An 18,857-nucleotide genomic window follows, 5' to 3' on the forward strand; every position below is an offset into this window, starting at 1 on the left:
TATTTCTGATTCCACCCCAGATGCATCCATGAATTATAAACGACACGTAAGGTTCCAAGTTTCATTTGCACTAGAGGTTGTACATTTGCATTAGACTCCCCGAAGTATCCAGAGAATCTTAATTAAGCTGCTAGAAGAAAATCAAACATCTCTAAAGCCAGTTGATCCCGCTGCACAGCCGCGCGCCCTCTCGTGAGAAAGAAGGCTGTTACATTTAAAACTCACACCTTTCATTATGTAACAGCCACTGAACACAATGTTTGAGTGTGTTTCCTATCATTACCTTCCTCGGTTATTGGATTGATTAAAAACCAGCTCACGTATACCACTTTTAAGCCCTGCGCTTGCGCGTAAAGGAGCCAGGAGCTGTCCAAGTGCTGAAATGAGGAAAAAAAAAAAAAAGGCGTTCCACTCCCATTTCTCAACAGAGGACGGTCCTCCACCTGCCAGATATCTCACTTCATGAGTAACAACACTGGCTGACGGGTTTGTCTTCACGGAGCGAGCTTCAATTTCAGGGACAGCGCAGGAAGCGTCAAGTCGACGCGTTTTTGGACTTTCCACAGATCTGATGTTTCTCCACACCTCGGCATCGAGAAATCTATCCTTTGGAGTTTCGAGCAACTAAACTATGATCTGTTGTTGTGTTGAGGAATGTCTCCTGTATTTTTGTGTGACACAAAAACACCCAAACGCCCACGACCTGGCCAAGAAGAGAGCGGAGCTCCTATTTGGATTATGTGTTTGACCAATGTAAACATAAGGAAGAAATAAAAAAGTGAGCACATGGGAAAAGCACCAGGAATGAATCGCTGCTTTATAAAGATTTTTGCAGCTTTAATGACATATTTCATGGAGACAAGCTTCAGGTAGGCCACTTAAAACGGTTTTTACATTTTAAATATATATATAACCCATCAACCTTAATAGGATAATGAAGTTAAGCACTGATTAAGGAAACATTATGAAAAAAGCAGGGATTTCTCTGAAGACTAAGTTGGTTATTGCTTCAGAGCTTCATCGAAGTTATTGTGTGTTTTCAACTGTTTGATTTTTTTTTGGGAGTACTTGCAATATTCATAAAAGATATATGACGTGCAACATTGTTTGCTGTACAATTATAATAGTGACCATTACGGACGTAACGATTTTTTTTATTCCACTGTGGCGTCATAAAAAAATCCTACATCAAATTGTTGTTGAAATATATGTGTAATAACCTTTCATAATGACACAGAAATATAGCTATTTACTTTAAAAAAGAGATGCCTACGACGTCAAAATCACACCGGATTCGCCTGATTCATGTGTGCGCTTTAACGCATTCCCCAGCTTCTCCGTGCTTGCCCATCACTCCCGGGCAGCTGCTGGGCGACAGATAAGGTTTAAATCCCAGTTTTCAGACGCGACTTCAGCATGATAAAGTGATTTTTCCCTCTTGACTGTGTGAGTTTGTTTGTTCCAGAGTTGTGGATGCTAAGGAGCACGATTCCAGATCATCCAACATGTCTCCATCAGACTTTCTGGACTCTCTCATGGGCCGCACGTCCGGGTATGACGCACGAATCAGACCGAATTTTAAAGGTTTGTTCATCACTACCTGTTCTTTGGATATCTGTAATACTTCACTTTACAATGCGTATTATCTTTACCAACATTTGCTTGCAGAATCCTGCTATCCCTCTTATCACTTAATCTGTGAGACTTTGATTATTACTTATCTGAAGATCTGCTCAATGTTATCTGATGCTACCAGTGTCTTTGATACAAACAATCAATCACATTAGATGACAGTAACCTGTTTTTTCCTGGCTTGTATTAAATCCCAAACTAACCCTTCATCGTGACATTACATGCTTGCGTCCATTAGTAAATACAAATATGTTAGATAATCCATATCTGCACTCAATGATCATTCAGAAATAAAAACAATTAGTGTAAATATCACAAGGATGCCACCTTGACAGGACAAATGATGGATGGTGCCCCTGTGGTAAGGCTGCAGGCTACTGACTTCCTGAGTAGAAGCTGCTGTGATGGTTGGGACACACACAGCATCTGTCACTGGAACAGAGCTGAGCAAGAAGAGGGCTGGCCAAGCCTGCATGGGGCTCAGGCCAGAAGCCACTCTGCCAGGGTCAGGTGGGGGTGGGATTTGTCGGGGGGTTTGGGGACTCCAGTAGTTGTTCAAGCAGCCAGCCAGTGTAGCACAGGGACTGAGCAGCAGGATTTCAGCAAACGCATGGCCCAGATCCTGCCTCTCCATCTGAGGGGAAGTGTTGACAAGATTTCTGGAATAGACTTGGAGAGGGGAGGGGGGCGGACTGTTTGGCACGGGCTGGCACTTTCACGTGAGGGTTGAAGAGAAAGCAACTGTTTTTAATACTGATAACGCAAGCAAACATGGATTACAGGCAGAAAGAATAGTGTTGCCGTTTAAATTGGTATTATCCATAGTTTTTTAGGGCAGGTAAAGCTTCAGGTAGAATCTTCTAGCTAGTAAACAAAACACTTTTCTATGAACCCACTGCGATGCAAACAGATGATGTTGGCTGCGAACCTGCTCGTCAGACTTTGAAGAGAGTGTTGAACTGTATTTTCTGAAGGCTGACCTAGATTTCCGTGCTGAGTTTGTTGTGAGGAGGTGCTGCTTTATTTTTTTTGCTTCTGCTGTTAAATGTAGCAACCTGACTACAAACTGAGGCAAATATTAATACCAAGTGCCATGCAATATTGATGAGGAAAGCACAGGGGAAGGACAGTAGGAAGGGCTTACACGGTTTATACACTTACAAGAGGGAGACAAAAAAAAGACTTTCTGTGACTTTAAATGGTAAAACTTGTCAACCTGTCTTGCAGTTCAGACCTAACAATGATATTACTTAGTGAAGCATGCTGGGTTCCTTTCACTCACACTGTTGCATATAAAATGCTGATTAGGTACAACTAATCACTGTAGAGTTGGAACTGATAATTATCGCCATTGGTGAATAATTTGTCGTTAATGATCAGTCATTTAAACACAGGTTTTTGACATTGTTTCCAGCGTATCTTTGGTAGTTTTGCCCTTAAACATTGTTTTCATTGATTATGAATTTATCAACATTGCATCTCTAAATAACTGCCAGTATGTGTGCATGCCTTTTTCAGTCTGCATGTATCATCTTCTGCATTTCAGAAAGACATGATGTAGACAAAAAGTATGTTCACAGCATAAGATCACTTGAAGAGATAAGATAGTTACCCTATATTGATTGAAGCAAGATGTCATTAAAAGTTTGACTTTTGAGAATGTAACAAATATCTGCATTTTAAAATGCTCTTGTTTTTCCATTCAAACAGTAAAAAGCTCAAATTAGTCATTTTGAAGTTCTCAATCATTTTACTGTAATATATGTAAAAGTCCAGGAAGTTTATGCAAGGCAGTGTGTGTTTCAAACCCTACCATGATCTTTTGTGTTGAACATGTTGCAGCATATAACCCATCCGCTCTTCTATAGAAAAATAGTGCTTGTGTCTATTAGTGCATGAAGGCATACGGAGTGAAACAACAGATTGTTTGCCAACCGACCCAAACATCCAGATCATACGTCGCCACTGCTCCAGGTCAGGCATCTTTGATGATGTGGTTTAAGGCGTGTTCCTCTCATGTCATTCCCCTTCACAGGTCCCCCTGTAAATGTTACATGCAATATTTTTATCAACAGTTTCGGCTCTGTCACAGGGACTACTATGGTGAGTTCCTTCTTTGGAAATTTGTCTGATTTTTTACTTTTTGTCAATGTGTTATCTATCCCTCAACCTGCAGGTCCACCAGTTAATGTTACCTGCAACATATTTATCAACAGCTTTGGTTCTATAGCTGAAACTACAATGGTGAGTTGAGTGTTGCATTGGAAATGTTCGTTTGACCCCTGCTCAGGTCTAAAGGCATATTCATCATGTTTTTTTGTTTGTTTCTTTGTTTTGCCAACAAGGAGCTTATTGGCGGGTCCATGTGGCTCAGTGATTATAAATGAGTTGCTTGTTTTCTGGTTATCCCAGTCACTATTAGATTATTTTCCAATGATGCCATTTATACATATTACTGTCCATGTTAAATAATACTTTTTAACCGCTAAGCCTCCTGTAACAGTGAAAAGGGGGGTTGGTGCTTCCAAACAAACTGATTTTCAAAATGTGATGTGTGAAGGCGTCTAATTGCTTGAGGGGTAAAAATATAAAAACCTGTGAGGCTGCATTGAAACCCATCACGATCAAAGGATTCATAATGAGCGATAATAACCACTTAGATCATGAATGAAGGATGTTAATTTGTGCAGGAGCTGCAGCTCATAGATTGCCAAGGAATTACACAGCTTTAGACACACAGGCAAATATTTGGATTTTGCTGATGAAATGTCAAACAACATAAGGCTCTCTCATCATCATGACATATCAATTACAACGAGAAACTGAGCTTTGTGGAGCTCAGTTTACTAACTAGACTGCAAGAGCTTCCCTCATCAGCCCCTACATCTTATAAAATCATCATTAGCTTCTATGATGACTCCTACATAATATAGATTAATATGAAACTTTATTATAAGGTCAGTGTTCTTCAAGTGCTAGTGTAACATCAGAAAATCATCAAATTGGCTGTGTAAACACATGACATTTAAGAGGATAAATGCTTAATTATATAGAATATATTACGTGTGCATTGGAACTCATTTTCTGCTCATTCTCCATATTATATATTTTTTAACTGATCATAGATTTTGTTAGCAGAAGATAATAACTAATTAATTAAAAATAGTAGCTGTTAAAGAAATGTATTGTAAATTACTAAGTGGAAAGTGAAATAATTATTTTTGAGATAAAGTGAATTACGAAGTAGCATTAAAGAGAAACACAAGAAAATAATGAGTATGTTAGAACTGTACCCAAGTCAGGAAATACAGCTAATATAGTAGTTTAACTAGAAATACACGTAAACACATGTGTTTGACTTTCATATGTTTGGTACAGATGCTTGCATGTCGTTTTTTTAATTATCCATGATAGATGCAGTTTTGTGCAGAAACATTATGAAAACCTAAAATAACCCATGCAACTTTCCAATTACTACATACAAAGAATGAATGATATAAAAGACGGACATCGTAGATTGTCCACACTCTTTCACGTAACCAATATCATTGCTCTATAAAATATGCAAAGCTGCTTGTCTTCTCTGCAGGATTACAGAGTGAACATCTTCCTACGGCAGAAGTGGAATGACCCCCGACTAGCTTATAGTAAATACCCAGATTCTTCCCTCGACCTGGACCCCTCCATGTTGGACTCCATATGGAAGCCCGACCTCTTCTTTGCCAATGAGAAAGGCGCCAATTTTCACGATGTAACTACGGACAACAAGCTGCTACGGATCTTCAAAGATGGGACGGTTCTCTATAGTATAAGGTGAAGTGTTTATTATAATATTAGACATTGTAAACAGTTTTTCAAAATGTTTTCAGTCACACAAAACCACAGTGTTTGCAGTTCTGTCCAATATTTGAATCAGTTATTTATAGAATTGATAAATCAAAAGTTAACTGAATATAACTAAAATAGGTTTGAGTTGGGCACTGGAGGTCTGTAGCTGAGGTAGGATTCAGAGCTCAGTTGAAAATGATGCTGTAGAGAACCGAAAGCTCTGACGCATAGACCACCCCAGGGCATGTTCACTTATTTCTTTTCTTACATTTCTTCTCAAACATCAAAGAGCCTCAATGTAAAAGACACAGTTTTAAATGGATTTTATCTCATCACAATCACTCCTTTGAAAAGGCATTATTCACTGAACTACAGTACATCCCCATGCGCAATGTAGATTTTCAATAAGGGAAGACTGATTGGAAGAGGGCATACTAATCTCAGGGGCATTGTTAAGAGACCAAAGGGAAGTGGGAGTCCTTTTCATGTTGGTTTACCCACACCAAGAATACCGGTCCTTTGTAAAAGCATTGCAACCTGAAAAATGCAATCTATTCATGATGGATGACATTTTACAGGCTCAAAATTCTAGCAAAATTAAGTGCAAGTTATGAAAATATGTTTCATTCCATTTCAATATAACTTCAATCTCTCACCGCATTCAATTTTCTCTGCTCTGATGTGACATGTAGCAGATCAATTTTGAGTCCATTTAGGGAACGGCTCGAGGCCGAGCGGTGCTCAGGTGTGGAGGCAGAGCAGGTCAACGGGAGAGATGAAAGGTGGTTAGCCACTTTCTCCATTTCTGAGAGAAAAGACAGAGAGAGGACCGTGGACCACAATGCATCACAGAAACAATCCCTTGCAGTAATGAAAGCGTGATAGGAACCTGCTGAAGGGAGTCCTACATGATATGTCACAGGGTATCACACAAGAGAAAGAAGCACACAATACTGAGATTGAAAAAGAAAAAGGAATGACTGACTGGGATTTAATTTTTAAGCATTTGATTTTCAATTCATGTGTCCAACCACTACATCAAGGTTTAATAAATAAATTACTTTAAAGTCAAATTGATGTAGTCCATTCAATGTATCTTACTGTGTCTCTTGCTGTCTTGCTTCTCAGGTTGACTCTGATTCTGTCTTGCCCAATGGATCTGAAGAACTTTCCGATGGATGTCCAGACATGTACAATGCAACTGGAAAGTTGTAAGTGTTACGCCCCTGAAAAATCGGGTGAAATGATCATGAAATCATTTTTTCACAGAGGAACCTGTAGCCTGTAGCCATTTTTTTAAAACGCAAAACAATTAACATATGTTACAATTCACTTAACAGACGCTTTTTATCCAAAGCGACATACATCATAGAGTAGGTACAACACTAATTCAGTCATACACTGCCACAGTAGCTGCAGGAGAAATGCAGGGTTAAGTGTCTTGCGCAAGGACACATCGGGCATGTTGCTCAGCTGGGGATTGAACCTTCAACCTCTTTTGGTTGAGAGGCAACGACTCTACCAACTGAGCCACAGCCGCCCAACATATCTATTAGAAGGAAGAGAGAGAGTAGAGATGTAAGCGCTATCATAGCAACCATAAAATAAACATAATTTACCATCAACTTAAATATAATTTCTTCAAATATTACTCCCTCTAAATTCATAGTTTACAAAATATTCAAAATACAAAAATGCCATGAGTTCTCCTCACTGACCAGCAGGGGCTCTGCTAGCAAACAAACCCTCACACTACTGCTTTACAACTATCTGCTAAACTCAGCTTTAACCTATCCATAATTCTAGCTAAACACTCAGACATGTTCGCCTGGATCTGCAGCCAAGCTTTTATGTTAAAAAATGGTAACATACCTGAAAAATGGGAGAAATAATCACGAGTAATTTTGTAACATTTCGTCACCGAAAACTTTTGCCGACTGAGGAAAATGTTGCAATTTCACTTTGCTTGTTGGTGGAGACAGAAGCAATCGATCTCAGAAAAGAATAAGACCACTGTGAAGATCACAGATTAACTCTACTGCAGTTAACAATAGAGGATGGAGTATGCATTGTACCGTAATATACACTGTTCAAGCATTTTAAGCATTTTGAGCATGTAAAGGTTTTTACTGTTTATTCATGTATGATCTGTTTACCCTTATCAGATTTTAGAATAGTTGCAAACCAGTTATTTAATAGCTTTCAATGCTTGTGTAGCCTATCAGTTAATTATCTTTTCACCTGTCACATGAACACTGACTACTTCTTTTAATTCATTTTTTTTCTTTCTCTCTCTAGTTGGCTACACCATGAATGACTTGGTCTTCGAGTGGCTAGAGAATGGTGCGGTGCAGGTGTCAGATGGGCTCACACTGCCTCAGTTCATTATGAGAGACGAGAAGGAGCTAGGCTACTGTACAAAACACTACAACACTGGTGAGAGAAAACACACAAACACACACACGTGTTTGTACTTCACAGTGCTGTCACTTCTCCTCATTTGGTAACTGATCAAACATGTGCTATCTAACAGGTAAATTCACCTGCATTGAAGTCAAATTTCATCTGGAGCGACAGATGGGATACTACCTGATCCAGATGTACATCCCTTCCCTCCTCATTGTCATCCTCTCATGGGTGTCTTTTTGGATTAACATGGATGCTGCTCCTGCCAGAGTGGCACTGGGCATCACCACTGTGCTCACCATGACAACCCAGAGCTCAGGCTCTAGAGCTTCTCTTCCAAAGGTTAGCCTTGTTTAGTTGTTTCACATCTGATATGTGGCGCGCCGCGATAATATCAAATCGTTGTGTCTTAATCCTCTACTGAAGGTGCAAAGATAGGAACGTAAAAGCACCAAGGGTTGTATGCATTTGGGAAAAATAGTATTACAAAATAATATAAATAATGGCACATTATTAATGCTTAAACTATAAGGTTCACCCAGATGTTCAGATATAAATGAAAAATGAATGGATTTTTTTTGGCATGCTATTTTATGTTGTTGCAGGTTGAGTTTAAACACTTCCAACCATCAAAAACTGGGAACAGACGCAGCTTTGTCATAGAAAATAACACAATTTTCCTCTCTTGATTTGGTGGCACGAATCACATTACTTTTACATATTTAATATGTATATAGATTTCTGATGTTGACCAGCTTAAAGCAAGTATTGTTTGTAATCATATTTTTAAAGATTAGCTGGTATATTTTAGTATGGGTTTTGATCAAAACTGCAACTTTTGATGCTTTCACAGTTTTAGTTAAACATTTGGTTCTGATAAAAAGAAAAACAGAAAAAGGAAAAAAAACATGGAGGCTGACACGAAAGAAAAACAAACCAGGCAAGGTGCAAACAAAGAGTAAAAGTCAGGAAATCAAGCAGTGGTCCCGGCTTAACAAAGTGCAAAAGCCAATCAGGCAGTTACACTAGTGAAAGTCGATCAGTGCAAATACTGCTGGAGTTGTCAGCAGGACTGGTGGGCAGGTGATAATACTGGCACGAAAAGGAAAAAGCCAAGACAGAAAAAATGAATCATTGAATGAGGGGATCAGGAAGGTTTCATGACAGATAATATTAATCGTGTAAATGCAAATTAAAGTTGAAAGATAAAACAGGGTAAAGCATCATTACAACACCTAATCATTATTGTTTATGTATCCTTCATGGCATGATGTATTGGGTATAAAAATGTCTAAATATACATAGATAAATATTTGCTTTTTTGAAATGTGCATAATAGGATACTAAAAAACATTTAAAAGGCAAATAAACAATTTCTCAATAGCTGTATATGATGGCATTCCTAATAAGCAGCACGTATACAAAACTCAGAATAAGATTATACTATTATTTGTGCGCTGTGTGTTATTTGTTTCTCTGAGTATGACATGCTGACAATATTTGACAGACAGAGAACTGAGTCAAAACTCAGACAAGTATGACGCCAAAATAGAAATCAACACAAAGTTGACAAACCAGCAATCAGTGAAATATATGTGGGATGGTTTATGACTGTTTGAAGTACTTAGACATAAGTGCGTGTCTTTCTGTGTGTGAAAGCAGTCACACAACCTCCAGTGGGATCAGTGGTGTTTACATCATGAATATACCCTGCATTAAACATTTGTATCACAGTACTGATTATGTTGGTACATTACTGACAATGTTGATACTGTGCTAGCTTATTTTCAATCAGGGTAAACTGTGGTGCACATACGTAGTGAGCATTGAGAGCAGTTCTTGATGATCAATCACTCTCCACATCAGCACCAAATGCCTCAGCCATGTCACAGAGGCTCTCATAAAAGACATGTATACCTATAAATATTTAAAGAGAAGCCTTTGAGAGGCTAGATCCATGACAACCATAACTCACTATGCTTCATGTACCCTGAAAAAGCTGAGTTGTTTTCTTCACATGCTAATCAGCCGTCATGACGTTAGCAGGTCACACTGATGAGCAGGAAAGGCTCTCAATTGTCTTCTTGTTTGCTCATAGAAAACAGATCAAAACCAGTTCTAGAGGTACTGATGCTACTGTTGCCTTTCTACTGATAATTAAAGCAGCAATTATTTCCCGCTGTGTACGTCCATGCAATTGCTGACATTCCTGGCAGCTCAAATACACTTGTTGGCAAACACTTATAATTCTAATTACAATAATTAAGGAGCTCCAACTCGCATAAAAATCAATATTTAAAAAAATAATTGTAGATCTAAAAGATCCAGGACTCAGAATGAATACAGAAAGGTGTATACCAATATTTAAAGTCAAAGCACACCTTCATACTGCACTTGAACTGTTAGCCAATGCTGTCATCATGGGGTTCTAAGAAAAGAAATCTGTTTTCTCTCCTAGGTCTCTTACGTGAAAGCCATTGATATCTGGATGGCTGTGTGTCTGCTCTTTGTATTTGCTGCATTGCTGGAATATGCTGGGGTTAATTTTGTCTCCAGGCAACAGAAAGAGTTCCTTCGCCTGAGGCGAAGACAAAGGAGGAATCACAAGGTAGGCTTTCAAAGTTTACAAGGTTGCTGTTTGGTTACCTAACTTTTTACTAGCGTTGTTGCTCTCTGGATAGCAGGGTTAATTGGTCAGATCCAGCACATTTTTTGTCTAGACTGGAATCTCTCAGTAGCTATGGAACTGAATTTTTAGCAGATATACACAATACGCTAATCTCTACAAAAATATATCTGAAGACTTACATAGAATATAAAGGGTAGAAGATTTCTGGGGTTGGAAGGATTTTTGTTGTTATCATAGAGGGATCGCTGTTCCTGGATGGATTGGCATGACTTTTTTTACTTGACTAAATGTAATAAAACCAATTTAACAATCCCAATTATTCCCAATGCTTTCATAAGATTTACATTATACTCAAGTGGTTAACCATTCATTAGCATTAGGCTATCTGGATAGATTTTGTCTTTGTATGTTATGAAAGTTCAAAGTGAAGTAACCATAAAGAATCGACGCACATTTGAACTGCAGCCTTTTAAAAAGCCCAAGCATACTCTCACTGTTTCACATGTGGATGTTTTTTTCCAGGATGATGACATGCATGAGGGCCGCTTTAATTTCTCTGGCTACAACACGAATCAGTGTCTGCCAACAAAGGATGGCTCAGCTGTTCAGAATGCTGCTCCAGCTTCCAACCCTCCACCGACAGTCCCCAAAGACATCGACACAATGAAGAAGAAGTTTGTGGACCGAGCCAAGAGGATAGACACTATCTCTAGGGCTGCTTTTCCTCTGGCCTTCCTCATCTTTAATGTCTTTTACTGGGTTACCTACAAGATCATCAGGCATGAGGACATCCACAGTAAACAGTAAAGACGTCTTCCTGTGATAAACCTTTACTTCTCATTTCTCAGATTGAGAAATGCTCAGAAAGCACAGTGAGATGTGATGAGATAGGAGACTGTGCATTGAGAGGACCATGGTGATTATGGAGGTGTTCTTTCAGGGATTATGTATGTATGTTCATACATTAAAAGGCGATGCTCATGTGCAGATTACATGAACAGCTCTTGGGACAAAGATTCTTTTTTTGTTGATGTTGTACTGCTGCATAGTGTTTCCTGACTAAATCTGGATAAATGGTTTGAAGTCAACGATAGCAACATGCTGGAGAACACAAAACAATGTTTTTTTTTTAATTAATTCTTCCATGGTGTCAGTGCAACCAAGGAACAAAGACACATTCCATGAATTTGTAAGAATAATGTAGCTTAGTCAGATCCCCAAAAACCTTTTGGAATGGCTAGTAGGGTATTTCTTAAAAAGGATGTCTAGGACAGTTTTATATGTCTTGGCAAGTCCTCCATGTTTCTTCTTCTAAGATATTCAGTCAGAAAGCACATACAGATGCATCTTTCAGACAGTTGGCAGCAACACACGTATATTTCAGGCATCAGTGTGATAAAAATCTGGATTCAGGAATTGGATACCACATTTTTTCTGAAATACCGGAGACCTTAGATATCAAAGCTAAGATGAGATGAAATGCTGTGCTTCTCTATTTTTGCAAGAATCTCCTCTTGTTCAGTGGTCTCACAGAGCCGAATGCAGTGTTTTTTCTACCTGTGAACAGAAACCTGAAAGAACATGTTGTATTATATAAATCATATTCATGGACAACTGATGTCACTTGAAAGTAAATGTAATTTTATTCAGTAAGAGTTAAAAATATCCTTAATCATTTTTGAAATAATTGAATGAATCCACTCCTATGTGTGACAGGTTCATCAAAGTATGAAGGTTTTGAGCAGTGTGTAGGTGAGCCTACAAACCAGGGACATGCACCGCATTTATCATTGTTGTCATTCGCCCACATTCATATGAATTCATTTATACTCCAGGTAAATATTCCAGGTATTTTAGATATGGTTTTAGAATTTGAAACTATGTTTTGTAGTTTTAGTCGGATTCAATATTTATTGTAATGGAGGGGAAAGTTATGTTTATGTATATATATATATATATATATATATATATATATATATGTGTAAAACAAATGCTTTATGTACTTCTTCAACCTTTGCTGAGGACTGTTTACCTTCACATCGTGTTTTTCCCCAGATTGAAACATCAGTAAAAGACAGATTTAGATAAGTCACACTACTGAGCAGCTAAAGGTCCTTACACTGCTGATGTATTGTGGTGAAGTTGAATGGTATTTAATGAAAAAAAAACTGTTACACACTGGTCTTTTCATCAATAAAATTGACTGTGCACTATATTTACTTTATTTCCACGTCTCCTGTGATGCATAAAGTAGAAGATTCAGCTTTGTTTTGTGTTGTCATACATGTGTTGAAAAGGTGGCACACATTGTTTTCTTCTCTTATAAGAAATAAAAAGAGGGATACCTTTTAAGAAAAAAACAAAAGCACATAAAAATGCTTTCTGTGCCCAGTCTCAGATCAGATCAAAGAATGTGACAAACACAGTCTCTTCTCCTCAGCAGGTTTATAAGTCAGGGTGATGACACATGGCATGGATCGCTGGGTGGCCTGGGGTGACACAGATATGATCTGACAGAGGGTTTCCATTAATGCATGATAATGGACTTCACACTGGGGGTTATACCTACCTTTTCAATAGAAAAACTGAGGATTGTATTCACAGAAAAACAAAGGAATACTTTTATAAATCCATGCTAAAGATGATGCTTTTTTATTTTTCCATCTGCTGTAACTGATGTGAGTTTTGACAAAAACAGGAATAATGCTAATGTATCATTCTAAAAGAGATAGCAGTGGCCACAACTGCTCTTGATAAAATTGATGGTGTTTTGGTCTGCTCGCTTACAAAACAGCGACAAAAACGGCTCCTCCTTACTTTAACTCTCTCATCCAGGTCTACACTCCCTCCCGCCCACTACGCTCTGCCAATGAAGCGTCTGATCCAACCTTCACAACAGGGTCCTAAGTCTCTGACTAGACTCTTCTCCTCTGTCGCTCCCCGGTGGTGGAATGAACTACCAAACTCCATTCGATCTGCAGAGTCCCTCTGCACCTTTAAGAAAAAGCTAAAGACCCAGCTCTTTCATGAATACCTACTAACTTAATGATGATGGTCTCCATATTATTGATGATGATGATGGTAATGACGATGGTTTTTGTTTGATAACGACGACTTATAAGATGGTTTCTATACTGATTAGAGCTCTCAAGAACTGCCCTCAATGTTGTGCTATGCCTCTGGTCACTTCCTGTCAGCACCTGTGTGTCCAATCGGACTCAAAGCTGATCGTTTGCTCTTACTGACATTGTTCCCTTTTATCTAGATCCTTGCTTGTGTTGTACTTACTCTCTGATGTACGTCGCTTTGGATAAAAGCGTCTGCTAAGTGAATTGTAGAATTGTAGAATCTACCTGCTGGCCAAGAAAAGGCTTATAGAAAACTCACATCTTCAAACGTATTTTTTAAAGCCTTGCTTTAAAGGGGCTATATGTAACTTTCAAAAATACTGCGTTTGTAATGAAACCGCATGGCCGTTAGGCAAACTGCACCAGTAACCTGTTGCTCTCCCTCGCGTGCTCGTCATACATGCTCGTATGTACACAAACGAGCATCATCATTGGCCGCGAAACACTGGATATTTACCGGCATAATGTTTACAGAGGAGGTAAGTGGTCATACACATGTGAAAGTCTGTGTGTCTCCAGGAGAAGTGTGTGGAAGGCGGCCTCTGGCTATATTGGGAGTGTGTGATGAGTTTGTACCGTTGATTTCTGTAAGCTGAGCGGAGTGAGGAGGACGTTGAGAACGTGCATAAAATGTCACTTCCTGGAGCTTTCGCAGAAAATACGACCTGGGGAAACCTTTTATACAGGCAACACAGATAGACAGTGAACATCTACTGTTTCGCATCAGTTAACCGTTCACTTATTAATGGGCGATAAAAAACGATTTATACATTAAAAGGTCCCATATTATGCTTTTTCTGGTTTTATATGCTCTTTAGTGTGTTTTCCACGTGTCCTGTGCATGTTTAGGCACATCTATTTGCAAAAATAAGTCCGCAAAAACGCGGCTTCTCCTACGTCCTCCTGTTAGCTGTAGCATTAAGCTGCATGTAACGTTCGGTTGTAGCCCCCCTCGATAAAAATTTGTCAGTCCGACGTAATTGTCAGTGTGATATCACTGATCTAAGCCCATTGGCTCATTGTGGCAAGCCCAGCAGCTCATGTTGCACGCCCGTTCACTTCTGTAGCACGCCCACGATATGCTGTAGCCTGCGGTAGGACAGTAGTGCTAAGGTGCTCATGTTTTTGCTCCCCTCGGACGGAGCCAGTGGCTGCATTCCCAATATGGTAAAAGAGGCGGGAAATTTTCGAGAACCGTGCTGAGCAACTGACCAATTACGGCAGAGCAGACAGGCCGACCAATCAGATCAGACTTGGCAGTACATGAAAACAGACACTTTTTTCGAACTTTAGCTATTGTGAACATACTTAGTAGTAGGTACATAGATTAAATATACAAACCCCAAAAAGGGCACAATATGGGATCTTTAAAGTTACATATAGCCCCTTTAATGTGATGTCCACCTTTTAATTTAATTGCTTTAACTATTTTAGTTGGATGTGTTTATATCTGTTTTATTAGACTTCAATTGTTTTTCTTTGTGCCTCCTCTACCATCTTTACCTTTGATCATCTGTCTGTCTCCTCTCTGCTGTATTTTTTTGTACATATTTTGCCCTCTTGATTTAACTCCTTACTGACTATTAATTGTCATGTTGTGTCTGTGTAATGTCTGGATATCTGCTGTGTTGCCTTTGGAGTTTCCTGTTTTTGCTTTGATTGTCAAACATTTTGTAAACTCATTTTCAAAGGTGCTATGAAAGCAGAAGTGAAAGTTTTATCTCAGATGTATATCATATAGTACACTATTCATTGCATTACTTTGAAATTCAATGATCCTCTTTCAAGACGTGTAAGGTAAAATTTTAAAGCATACCCTGTGGTTGGGAAAGCTGCATAAATCATCCAACTACTTTTTTAATGCTCATTGCACAGGGATTAAAAACTAATCAATTATACTAATCCTCACATGGAAGTACCATCCATTTCACTGCTGCAGCCTTAAATCATGGTCAATTATTATTCCTATTTCAATGTGCAAGGATGCAACAGTCGTCATGCAATCAAGTTCAGTATGGCGGCTTATGACAGGAAAATTATTTGCAGCCTATAATTGTGTTTGGGAGGGAAACAACTTTTCTATGATTCATTAAGATTGAGACAGGCTGCTTTACGAGGTCTGAGAGAGGCATGAAATGAGAGTTGCCATAGCAACGGCACAGTAATTGAGAAGGCCAGTGTGAGAGAAAAGCGGGAAATTAATGGGAGTTAAAAACACTGGTGTACAATTTTTGCCAAAAATTGCATCTCTAAATATGACACTCTATTAAGAACCAGTCTATAAAAAGTATTTAAGTAAAAAAAAACAGCAGATTCTGCTGTTTTGTTCGTGGTTTATTCAGAGGATTAAGCTTCCATTGAAATCTTTAAGCCACATAAACAGGCACTGTGTGTAGGTAATATATGGGATACCTGCCTTAAAAATGCTGTAAACACACAGAACAACATGGGCAGAGTCGGTTGGTGGGGGATTGTATTCTAGCTCTAGTTATTGATCTTTACAGGGTAGGCTTGATATTAATCGCTTTGAAGCAAGTGTCTATTCAGGCACACAGACACAGTTTTGCTCCGTGTGTAAAAAAAAAACTTCAAACACATAAACATAAAGCAGTGTCTGAAAAAACAACTTTTCAGTACAGCTAAACCATCTCCATGACGATTGTTTCTTAGGATGATGTGGAAACAACCCCTTTAATCAGACATAATAAAAAACCCTGCAACTTCTTTTTCTCATTTATTTTTCACGGGGATAGGTGTAGAAAAGTAGTGAGATTTTTGTCTGTTTTTTCTCAATAACCTTTAAATAGTTTATCTATCATTATGGATGTCTTCCTGTCGAGTGGTGTGACTTGCAGAAGGTAGGAGCGGCTCCTCTGTTGGCCAACACTTTAAAGTGTTTAAAAATGACTATATCCTCATTGCTCTGTATTTTTAGAACCGATGATGAACAGCAGTTTTCATGCTTGACAACAGTGTTGTCTTGCTGTTGCTGCACGAAGAATCAGGTGTAAAAGTGTGTTGTATGTTGAAGTTTAAACTCTTCAATCAGAATGAATATCATGAGACAAGCTACAAATATTGTGTATTAGTATGACATCATCATATAGACTTCCTCTTAGCACCCCCCAACTGAACTGACCCTAAGCACCCATGATGATAAACTAAGAAACAAAAATGGTGGACCTTGTTTTTAGAAATGTCTTGTTGTATTAAATGTATCTTAAGCATTGACCCTGTCATTCAAGATAAGTTGTGTTTAATGTTTGCAGTACTATGACTAAGGGCTTTTTAAAATACGTGTCAATTTGATGGGCAAAACTGTCAAACTAATGGCTGTTTTAGAGCTATTATTACTCATTAGCCTCTGTCTTTGTTTGTTTGACTCCATGAGATTCAGAGTCAAGAGGAGAGGAGCGACTGTGACCCCGATCAATAACAGTTGACTGCAGGCTCAGACCAGACCAGTGCCCTCATCACACAGCATTGATTTAGACACAGCTTAGGGATACCATTCATCATTATGGATGTCCTGTGTTATTACCAAAGGTGCACTCTGTGAAAAATATGTAAACAAAAAGGTCAACCCACCAGGTGAAAATAAAATGTTACAAAAAACTGAAACCTTATCAAAGTGACATTAGATAAGAACTCAATTTAGCATCATAATGAGTCATAAAGTTGAACCCTTTTCACACATACGGAAATCTCCTGAAAAACTCTACCTGGAGGTTCTTTAGGCTATGTGTGAACGCAAACAGACACATTTTTCGCGCAGACTTTACCCAGAGTTTCTCCTCCAGACCCCTAGTATTTTATCTGCAGAAAGTCCGAGTGAGCTGACGTCTGACATGGCAGCATATACTCTGGAGATTTCAACTCAACCAATCGAAAGAGAGTGACGTTTAGATACAGTGACTGCCTAAAGTGTCTGCACGCTACCACTACGATCTCCGTGCACGTAATTAAGCTGCTGCATTCTGTTTTCTGTTTGTCAGTATGTTTTTCTCCTCTTTTGTGGATGTTGTCATTTCATTGGATTACACATAGCATTGATATAAAGGCAAATATTCTCATTATAATTTTGTGTAGCTACGGCCGCTACTTCCGCGTTGTTTATTTACGTTATGTCTTACCTCAGGAAATCCCCCCCCCGACAGGGAAAGTCCCCCGCTGTGAGGAGCATATGTAAACGGCTAGTTCGGGAGAATCTATAGATTCACTTTGGTGAGTCCAAATTGCTTAAGAAAAATATTGGATAGTTACGTTTTTTTTTTGTATTTTCAAAGTTTTTACCGAGTTTTAATCTTCTTTTTTTTTCCTGGCAGAAATAGACTTCCATACTAAGGTAACAGTAAATGGCTGGCATCCACAAAAGGTGTGACAAGATGCAGTCGATTGTAAAATGAATGTGTCAACTTTCAGAGAGCTACATCTGTATGGGCTTTTTTAATACTTTAAAAGCAGTGAGAGTATTTATCTTTGTTGTTTTCATTACCCATTAATGTGAGGGGACTTGAGCGGGAGGTAGAAACCCTGCAGTCTTCTCAAAACACTAGTATTAGAAGTTAGCAGGCGATAGAAGGATGACAAACCTTATATTTGACTCTGGGTGGCAGTCAGCGCTTCAAGAGAGCACCAGTATGACAGATTATCTTTTTCACAAGTGAGCCATTTCTTACAAACCATTTACCACATCAGTATCATTAAGGCTGTGAGACCCCAAGTTATGTACTGGACAGAACTCGCAAATCTTCTTTGTTGCTAGAGGTGACAGATGATTGTACAGCAGCAGATAAAGAAACAGCATGTGATGGCCTGCCAGAACAACCCCCTCCCCACCGGATTGTTGATGGACAGCTTGCCTCCCCCCACCCCCTTGCTCCCTATCCCTCTTCCTGCATCTTATCCCATCTCTCCCCCTATCCCTTTCCAAGCCCGGCGCAGTCTAGGCCTGTGAAGGCTGTATCATCATGAGCCGGGGATCCGGCCGAAGATTTCTGCCTTTTAATAAGGCAGTTTTTTCTTACCACTGTCTTTTTACCTGCTCTTTTGTAATGTTAACAGACAAAGAGTAAGGTATTTTACCTGCTTTTTGTAAAGTGTCTCGAGATAACACTTGTTATGAGTTGACGGTATACAAATAAAAATTGATTGATTGATTGATTGATTGTGTGTGTGTGTGTGGTTGTGGGGGGTGGGGGCTTTTTTCTGTATTTGAGGGAATTAGGGGCAAA

At 39.0% G+C, this 18,857-nt stretch overlaps 1 protein-coding gene and 1 long non-coding RNA gene across 3 annotated transcripts; one reads left to right on the plus strand and one right to left on the minus strand.

The window, feature by feature from the left end:
* The first annotated feature begins 235 nt into the window (after positions 1-235).
* glra2 (glycine receptor, alpha 2) lies at positions 236-12,719 on the plus strand. Its single transcript, XM_020634529.3, has 9 exons — positions 236-869; positions 1,466-1,584; positions 3,809-3,876; positions 5,222-5,445; positions 6,589-6,671; positions 7,759-7,896; positions 7,994-8,208; positions 10,325-10,474; positions 11,018-12,719. Exons 1-9 carry the CDS (start codon positions 787-789, stop codon positions 11,300-11,302), a joined length of 1,365 nt encoding a protein of 454 aa, XP_020490185.1. The 5' UTR covers positions 236-786; the 3' UTR covers positions 11,303-12,719.
* Positions 2,123-7,737, minus strand: LOC109984395 (uncharacterized). Of its 2 annotated transcripts, XR_002277995.3 has the most exons (4): positions 7,333-7,737; positions 6,562-6,686; positions 6,117-6,265; positions 2,123-3,673 (listed from the first exon to the last, which is right to left on the minus strand). It is a non-coding gene; the product is annotated as an uncharacterized lncRNA (long non-coding RNA). The 2 variants fall into 2 exon arrangements; XR_010667672.1 differs by lacking the exon at positions 2,123-3,673 and having other exon boundaries at positions 5,377-6,265.
* Positions 12,720-18,857: the final 6,138 nt, after the last annotated feature.

The sequence above is a fragment of the Labrus bergylta genome, chromosome 13, assembly GCF_963930695.1.
Source record: "Labrus bergylta chromosome 13, fLabBer1.1, whole genome shotgun sequence".
NCBI lineage: Eukaryota > Metazoa > Chordata > Actinopteri > Labriformes > Labridae > Labrus > Labrus bergylta.

Bases quoted from the DNA above. Each gene is read 5' to 3' on its own strand.
- glra2 (XM_020634529.3), top strand. From the start codon at position 787: ATGGGAAAAGCACCAGGAATGAATCGCTGCTTTATAAAGATTTTTGCA. The intron at 7,897-7,993 runs GTGAGAGAAAAC...GCTATCTAACAG, and splicing joins TACAAAACACTACAACACTG to GTAAATTCACCTGCATTGAA. The intron at 8,209-10,324 runs GTTAGCCTTGTT...TTTCTCTCCTAG, and splicing joins CTAGAGCTTCTCTTCCAAAG to GTCTCTTACGTGAAAGCCAT.